At 37.7% G+C, this 9,756-nt stretch overlaps 1 protein-coding gene across 1 annotated transcript in view; it reads left to right on the forward strand.

Annotated features, from left to right (window-relative positions):
• The window catches only part of PIBF1 (progesterone immunomodulatory binding factor 1), a 310,762-nt gene that overhangs the window by 199,053 nt on the left and 101,953 nt on the right, over window positions 1-9,756 (forward strand). The window contains exon 12 of the mRNA XM_006864318.1: window positions 5,183-5,273. Coding sequence (XP_006864380.1) covers window positions 5,183-5,273 — 91 coding nt within the window. The remainder of the gene's footprint in view (window positions 1-5,182; window positions 5,274-9,756) is intronic.

Raw genomic sequence — 9,756 nt, forward strand, 5'->3', positions numbered from 1 at the left:
GCAGGAGGGAGCTCTTTGGGGCATTGGTAATGTTTTCTATCTTAATAAAGTTTGGATTGCACTTGGGTGTATTTTTCTCACAAACTCATTGAGTGATAAAGCTAAGACCTATACCATTCACCATGTGATCATTTTATTTTACAAAAGAATCGTAAATATTTATTTATATATTATATGAAATGTTTAGAATTAAAGTGTACAGGTGTCTCAAGCTGATTTTAAAGCACATTGAAAAAAAATGAGATCAAGTTATATGTGATAAGTAAAGTAAATGTGGTAAAGAGTTAATTTATGATCTAGGACTTAGTTATATGTACAGTTCATTTAAGGAGTCCCAGGGGGCGCAGTGGATAAACCCTGTACTGCTAACCAACTGCTCTGTGGAAGAAAAGATCTGGCGTTCTGCTCCTGTGAACACTACAGCCAAGGAAGATCTGTGGGGTAATTCTATGCTGCCGTATAGTGTTGCTGTGAGTCAGAATACAATCGATAACTGCAAGAAAGGCATGGGGGCAGTGTCTTAACCTCCTTTGACTTCTCAAGGAAAAAGGAGAATCAAATTCAAAAGCAACCCAAAGCCGGACAATTACTATAGTTTCTTTAAAGACTTCTCTGTGCTACAGATCGAGTCCATCCTCTTCAGATTTTTTCTGTATAACAATATCAATATCAACAGCAAAGCCTACTGGTCTTGCCACTTTCCTATTTATTAATCTCTGTTGATTTGTTATCTGTAAAATGAAACCCAAATTTGTTAGCCTAGCTAAGACTTTATTATCATTCACTATTGGAACTGAGGTTACTCATTGGCTATCATTGCTCTCCATACTCTTAACTCCAGCAGCTAATAGTTCTCTCACTGGCTGTTAGTCCATTGACTATGAAACTTAAATCTAGCATGTGTCTTTGGTAACAGGTGAGTTTTTTACATTTTAATTTACCTCACGGCTTTTTGAGTTTAAGACTGTTTACAAGAGAGAAGAATCAAATATATATCTAAATGCCACTCTATTTCTGGTAGAGCTGAATTGGAGAACTCATCTCGCATCTGGAGTCATTACCTTACTGGGTTTTACCATATTTTGCTTGTACATATCTCTCACAGAAATTGTTCTGTTTTTGAAACTGACCCTGGTTCAACCAAGAATATAAGGACATAATTAAAGCAGCTGTGAATATTCCTCAGATTTTGACTGTTCTACAAAAGGATCAGTCAGCCAATATGTGTATCTTTTGGCATTTATAAGCACTGCATACAAAATATTTAGGCTTCACTTACTGATACAAAATATATGGCTTTGTTTTAAATCTGAAATAGTCATGAACGTAGGTTTCTCTTCCTAATGTTAAAGTAATGGTTATTGATAAATGTCATGTTGTTGTTAGTGTTGTAGAGTCAGCGCCAAATCACAGCAAGGAGTGGCTAATGAGTTTGAACTGCCGACCTTGCGATTCAGACTGAACGTGCAGTCCAGGGCATTATTCTGCAGCACCACATCAGGACTCCATAAATGTCCTAGAAGTTGTTATGTGTCACTGATTTCATTAATAAACCTTTTTTCTATGGCATTTGATTAAATGCATTATAATCCAAAATTGCCATAAAATTATTGCATTTAAAGTTTTTACTCATAAAATTTTAGCATATAAAACTACTTTGGGGGAGTGGGGTGGCAGTAGCAGAATTTAGGAGTAAATGGTTCTATTGAATTTTTGGCAATTAAAAAATAATGAGATTATCAGTGCATGTTCAGGACTGTACATTTTCTTCACAAAATAGTCTAGGTAAAAGTACATCATTTCATTACTGCAGGTTCAAATAGAATTGTTATTCCGATAAAATAATGGTGTCTTAATTTAAAGTAGTCATCACTTAGTTTGGAGTTGTAGTGCAGTAATTTACTTGATATGGCTCTTGTAACCATAGTCTATAACTGCCGCCAAAAGACTGGATGTATTTCATCCCTGCCTGATGGGTTTGGGTAAGAGATGGTGGAGAAAGGTGCTAATATAGTGTTACATGATTCTGTTGTGAATGATTGTTAACAGGCTTAATTGTAAGAACTTGAAACTCTCACATAAGGATTGGTCAGTTTTGCCAACGTGGTGGGTATAAAATGAACCATTTCAGAAATAGGAATGGATCACACTACCATCAAGAAATAAAAGCCAGAAGCAGAGTGTATCTTTTGGACCACAAGATCCCTGAGTGTGGAACTTCCTGATTCCAGAAGAAACAGATGTGGTGGCAGTAGAGGCAGCATCTCCAAGAACGTGAGACAGAGTGGTGGGCTTCCTGGCCCATGGAGCAAGTAAAACTTAGCACATTTGGCTGGAAGCTCACTTGCAGAGTAGGGTGCCTTCAGGCACTTACTTGGGGAGGCGATGGAACTAGAGCTGAGCACCTTCCAGCTGAGGCCATGGCCATGTGGAGTGTCCTTTGGGCATTTATCAGCACTGCTAAAAGAGTCACATTGCCCAAGGGGCCACTCAGCTGAGCAGCCGAGAACCAGAGAGAGATGTTCTTGTAAGCAAGGTTGAGAAAAGGTTGTTTTTATGAGAAGAACTATATCCTGAGCATTTCTGATCATGAATTATGACTTCCTAGCTTCCCTGATAAATCTCAGGATTGTATTTTCTGTGAGCTCTGTGTGACCATTGCAATGAATTATTGAGGCCAGCAGAGAAATAGAGTGTTGTGGGAGGGATGGTTGGTGTAAAATTGGTAAAGGAGGTTGGAAGGTAGGGGAATGTCTGACCTTAACCTCATAGCAATCCATCTTGGCCTGATGTTGAGTTTTATTCTCCTTTCCCCTTGTGAAATCAGAGGAAGTCAGACACTTCCCATACACTCTCATAGAAGCTTAGAGTCATGGTTTCATGGAACATCCCAGTTAATTGGCCTAATGTTGTGTATTGTGCTTCTCTTCTACCTCCTAGTTCTGTGCATAACGACTAGGGTCTTAAAAACTTGCGAACAGCCATCTAAGTCACCATAATTGTTTTAGTGCAACAGAGGAAGAAAGGGAGTCTGAAATAAAAGAAGGTTATGAAACGTAAGAGTAGTTGCCTATATGAAATACTGCTTCCTTTGCCATGAAACCAGAAGAACTGGTGCCCAGCTACAATTACAGAGCATTTTGATCAAGATCCTATTGAACAATCTGATCAAAAGAAGAGAACAGGATTTCATATGCTCCTGAAATCCTTGTTTTGTGGGGCTGGATGAACCCCTGAAACTATTGTCCTGAGATCATTTTTAACCTTTAAGCGTTAAACCAAAAATACCCCTTGAATCCTTAAAACCAAACAATGGTGGTAGCGGTGTTGTGTCGTGGAGTCGATTCTGACTCATAGTGACCCTGTATAGATAGGGGTTTTAAGCTATAAATCTTTATGAGAGCAGAAAAACTCATATTCCCCCGTGTAATGACTGGTGGTTCCGAACTGCTGACCTTGAGGTTAGCAGCCCAACTCAGAACCACTACCTTACCAGAGCTCCTTAAAACCAAACAATACTTTAGCTTAACTAATAAAGACTGTCTGCCTTGAGCTTTGTGTGCTTTTAAAAACTATGGTTGTGGTGGTCCTGTGCTGTCAAGTCAGTTCCAACTCAAAGCAATCCTGTATAGGATTTCCAAGGCTGTGAATATGGGAACATAAAGCCGTGGAGATGCTGATGGACTCAAACTGCTGGGTTAGTGACTTAACAGCCCTACACATAACCCAAGAGTCCTGGTGTGGCGCTGTGGGATTATTGCGCTGGACTGTGAAGTCATTTGAACCACAAGATTGGTGGTTCAAGCTCACCAGCTGCTCCTCAGAAACCTTATACAGGGTCACTATGGGTCAGCACTTAACAACAACATGCATAACCCACTATACTACCAGGACTCCTTTCTTTAAAAACTATGGTGGTGCTAGCAGTAATGTGCCACTGAGTCAGTTCTGACTTATAGTCACCCTGTATAGGGTTTCTGAGGCTGTGATCTTTATGGGAGCAGAAAGCTTCATCCTCCCACAGAGCAACTGGTAGATTCGAACTAACCATGCAGTTAGCAGCCTACTTTGCAATTCACTATACTATCAGGGCAAGATCAAATTGATAATGATGTTGGTTATGTGCCATGGAGTTGGTTCTGACACATAGCGACCCTGTACAGGGTTTCTGAGGCTGTAAATCTTTATGGAAGCAGAAAGCCTCATCTTTCTCCCACGGAACAGCTGGTAGTTTCAAACTGCTGACCTTGAGGTTCACAGCCCAATTTATAACCACTATGGTACCAGAGCTCCTTTGATAATGGCCACTCAAAAAGATAAGGGAATTTAGAGGGTATTGAGTTGATGTTAATGGTGGAGGAACTACTGACAAAAAGAGAAGGAGAATGGTTGCACAAGTCAAAAAATGTAATCAATGCCTCTGAAATGTACATGTAGAAACCACTGAATTGATTGACGTTGTGTGTGTATATGTATGCGCAACATTTTTTTAATGTAGTAATTTCTTTGATCAAAAAGGGAAGTAATGAATTCATATAGTAGCAGTATTTATTAAATTACATAACATATATTGCATACAAAACACTTCTGAATGATTCAGAATAATACACCTGTATTGTTATGCTTTATACCAGAAAAGTCAATGTGCCATATGATGCAGTCCCCTACTCACAGTTCTTTAAAATACACTGTCTTGACATTTCACATTAATGACAATAGTAAAACATTTACAATCCAACTATTTTAAGCATCCAAAACATACATCTGTCAGTAAGAACTACAAGATGCTAGGCAAGATTAACTAACACTGGCTGTGATGGTTAAGGTTATCAACTTGGCTGGACCAGGCTTCTTGGTAGCTAGGCAGTTATGTAATGGTGTAGTCATCCTCCATTGTGTGATCTGATGTGGGCTCTTCACATACTGCTAATTTCAGTGTGACAGCTTGGTCTTGCAGATCTAACCATGCTGGTAAGTGAGGACTAGGTGTAAATGTGACAAATCCAGGCAAGTATACATTTCAAAAACATACTTCTGCATTAAAAAGATGTTTGGGAGTATGCTTTAGTCCTTTTAGATGTTTGTAGGCTCCTTGGTCCATTATGACTTTTTATTCTTACTTCTGCTACGTTGGTGTTTATATTTTAAATGATTTCATATCATATGCTTCAATATTTTCCAGTTGAAAATGAAGATGAGGCTGAAAGAATTCTTTTTTCCTATGGGTATGGTGCTAATGTTCCCACAACAGCCAAAAGACGACTAAAGCAAAGGTAAAATATCAATCTGTATTTGTTTTACTTATTCACTCAAGCTATGTGTAATTACATAGCACTTTTTGGTAATGTCCTTTGTTGAGTGACAAAGTAAATCTATTCATGGTATGCATAAATATTAAATAGTCACAAAATAAAACACAGTAAGAATCCATTTAAAATATAGTAATAATAATGTATTTCATGTTTTTAAAATGTGTTTAATAACCAATAGAGCAGAGGTGTACATTAAAATTAGATTTAGATTTAGTGCTAATGAAGCTGTTTAAACTTTATTTGACATGAATTCCAAATTCTAAATTCTTTCATGTTAACAAATTTCAGATTAAAATTAATTAGTCATGCTTCCTTATTTTCTGTACCTCTTGATTTTTATTTACCTGCCTGCCTCCCTTGACAAGCACTTTACATTGAGTGTGTGGCAAGCACATATATTGCAGCTGAAAGAACAAATATGCAAAGCTTTTTAAAGACCAAGAAAATGTTTGGAAGATCTACCAGCTGTCTTGTGAGATACTGACTGTTTAAAGCACAGTAACAGAAAATTGTGCCTACAGTAATCTGTGTTCTAGCTGGCTTAGCTGATTCTTTTTCTTATCTCCTCTTGTCCTACCTAGAATAATCCTTCACATGGCTGCTATGCCAATCTTTTTTATTATTATTATCATGGCTTTTACAAAAACTCTCACTGCCTACTTTGCTACCACATCAAATCCAGATGTTTCTGCCAGACTTTAAGCCTTCCTTAAAAAACCCCTCCTCCCCAGCCTCATACACTCTCTACCCAACATGAAAGTAGGTATTTGTTGTTGTTAAGTGCTGTCAAGTTGGTTCCAACTCATAGCCACCCCCTTTATAGGGTTTCTAAGGAGTAGCTGGTGGGTTTGAATCACTGACCTTCTGGTGAGCAGTTCAGTACTTATCCTACAGTGCCACACCTGGACTCCTGGGAGTAGGCACATCTCTATTTCCAAACATCTGTTTTCTGCATGCCACACAATAGAGCATTTATCTTATATCATTTACTATAGTTTCACATGTAATTTCTCCAGATAGATGAAAAGTTTATTAAGGTCAGCAACCACATGTTACTGTTTATTCACCATGTTCTCAACCTCGCACAATACAGGATCCAAAAACCAAACCTATTCCCTTCTGGCTTGCTCCAACTCATTGTGACCTTATGGGACAGACTGAAACTGCCCCATGGTGTTTCCAAAGCTGTAATTGTTCATGGGTGCTGACTGCCAACATCTTCCTCCCTAGGAGGGGATGCTGGGTTCAAATTAACAGCCTTTTAATAGCCAAGTGCTCAACTACTGAACCACCATGGCTCCTTTACAGTGCACGACACCTATTGGTATAATGTTTCTTCATCTGAGTATTGAAAATTCAAAGCTGTTTATTATCTTTTGTTTTTATATTGATAGAGATTTTTAGAGGCATTATATAGAGATGAGGCTTTCTGCTCCCGTAAAGATTTACAGCCTCGGAAACCCTGTACAGGGTCACTATGAGTCGGACCCGACTCCAACAACAACATATACTAAGGGGAAAAAAAAATCCCGTCTGAACTAATTCTTTGGTAACAACTTTGAAGTGATGGCTCAGAAATTAAAATGTCTTCATGGCTATTTTAAAGTGATGTAAAATATGTAAGTTTATGGGAAGTAACAAAAGGATGCATAGAACTTGTATCTCTTGTTGGTTAGACTTAAGTGTCTGCCAGATGGAGATCAAGAATAGATGACTACAAAGTGTCAATTTGTAGATGGACTCAAAAGTATCAATTCTGTCTGGAAAAGAAGCAGATGATTTCTAACTTGTTGTTAAGTGCCATTGAATCAGTCTGAGACATAGCAACCCTGTACAGAGAGATCTGGCTGGTGGGTTTGAACCAGATTTGAAGTTAGTAGTCCAGTGTTTATCCTACAGTGCAACACCAGGACTCTATTTCTTAGTTATTGTAGTTGTTTTTGTTGTAAGTGCTGTTTTAACTCATAGTGACCCTGTTTAGGGTTTCTGTGGAGCAACCGGTAGATTTGAACTGCTAACCTTATGGTTTGCAGACCAGTGCATAGCCTACAGCACCACAACTAAATTAGGTAGGTATTACATAAGAAATCAAGTGTGGTCCCATCCCGTTTTCAGACTCTGTGTAGCCCCTCCAAAGGTCACTAAATTGCCTAGAAATTTTTGTAATTTTTAGCATGCATAACTCGGCTTTTTAGTATGATATTACCTAGGGAAGATTAGGAATGTAGTTTTTTAAATATAAGATTTCTGTATCAGTGGTAAATAAATTTAGCTAAAATACTGAAAATACTAAGTTTAGAGGAAAATGTCCAGTTTCTTCTCTATTTTAGCATCTGGATTATCTCCAAAAGAATCTTTATCCCAAGAAAAAAAAATTTTAAAAATGCTGTTGTAAGCTTTCTTTAGCCCCAAATATTCTAAAATTGAAAACAATTATTGCTATTACCTTACTATTTTTTTAATGAATTTCCAAAAACAGAATTTGGTTTCTTAACATTCAAAGTGAAGATTTAAGGAACCACAACTGATTCATATTCGGAATAATCTAACTGTCCAAATATTTCTAAAGATTTTCTCATAAGACTATCTATGTGCCTTGAACAAGTGCCTAATGGGCATGCTATTAATACCTCTTGCCAGCTGGTGCCAGGCATTCTTCTCATGGTGAACCAGAGAGTTATTTTGAGGAAGTGCTTCTCAGGTCATCTAAACTGAGTCGGGGGGGGGGGGGGGGAATCTAGATGTTTCATTTATGCATTCCTTCATGCATTCATTCAGTGACTTTTGCTGAGTGCCTACTGCATACACAGAATCGAACAGAGACTCACAAGCTAGCTACTTCAGAGCCTGATGCACTTCTGAAGTTTGCAAAGTCCACATGGTTCATTCTGCATGGGTATTGTAAAGAAGGCAAATTGTTTTATGCTCTCTTTATGTTTCATTTAACATGAAAGCAATAGAGTAGTATATAACCTTTCAAAGAATCTGTATTTAATGCTTCACATTTTAAATTTAAGTGGTGGAAACTTAAGGTGAATTCTAAAACAACTCAAAGGAGAAAATGAAATATTTGCATACTTATCATTTTACATCAAATTTTACATTTTATTATACAAAATAAAATAAAATCTCAAAGGAGCTTATTTTTACTACTATGTAATATATTCAGAGCCCTGATGTGATGCTTAGGAAAGCACTGTACTGCTAACAGCAAGGTCAGTGGTTCAAATGCCACAACAGCTCCTTGAAAACACCATACAGTTGCTGAGACTCAGAACCAACTCAAAAGCACTTAACGACAACATACTATGCATTCTAGTTGTGCTCAGTTTTGTTTAATATCCCACATAGTTGACAACCATTAAGAAATTTCTAGGGTAACAGTTCATTGGAGTTGGATTTCTGATTATAAAAGTAATATGTGTATTTTAAAACATTTAGAAAATCTTGTTTTTTAAACTTTGTGAATTGAATGAAGGTTTATAGAAAAGATCATCAATTTGTTTATCTGTTCTTCCATTGCTAATCATTTAGGCTGTCTCCATCTTTTGTTATTGTGAATGATGCTGTGGTGAAAATTGGTGTGCATCTATTTACTCGTGCCCTGGCTCTTTTTTCTTGTGGTCTACCAAGTAGAGGGAGTGCTGGGTCATACAGTATTTCTGTTTCCAGCTCTCCAAGGAAGCATCATACCATTTTCCAGAGTGGTTGAAATATTTCACAGTCCCTCCAGCAATGTAAGAGGGTCCCAGTCTCTCCACACCCTTAACAACATTTGTTGTTTTCTGTTTTTAAACTTTGCTGTTAATGCTCTTGTGAGAGATCTCTTTGTTTTGATCTGCATCTCTCCCATGGCTAATGATAGTGAACATTTCTTCATATGTTTAGTGGTTGCCTAAATGTCTTTTTACCTGAGTGTGTGTCCTTTGCCCACTTATTAATTGGGTTATTTGTCTTTTTCTTGGAGAGGTGTTGTAGTTTTCTATAAATTTTAAAGATTAGTCCCTTATCATTGCAAAAATATGTTTCCCAGTCTGTGGGCTCTCTTTTTACTCTTAGCAAAATTGTTTGATGCACCAAGTGTCTGATTTTTAAGAGGTCCCTGATTTTGTTTTCTGCTGTTTGTTTTTAGTTATGCTTGAAAATGTATTTATGCCATATGTTAGAGCCCTTAAGTGTGTACCTCACTCTTGTATATTACCATCCCGGTCACCCAAGTTAACATGTGTCTACCCTCTAGCCAGTGAATTACTCTCCCTTCCTTCAAACCCCTGGTAACCACCAAAGAATGTTTCTTTTAGCATGTTATCATTTCTTGAGTTTTAAAGGTCTCATATAATATTTGTCCTTGTGTGACTGACTAATTTCACTCCTGGTGTGGCACTGTAGAATCAGCACTGGACTGCAAACCACAAAGTTGGCAGTTCAAACCCACCAGCTGTGG

This window comes from Chrysochloris asiatica, unplaced genomic scaffold (genome assembly GCF_000296735.1).
Source record: "Chrysochloris asiatica unplaced genomic scaffold, ChrAsi1.0 scaffold00063, whole genome shotgun sequence".
Taxonomy (NCBI): domain Eukaryota; kingdom Metazoa; phylum Chordata; class Mammalia; order Afrosoricida; family Chrysochloridae; genus Chrysochloris; species Chrysochloris asiatica.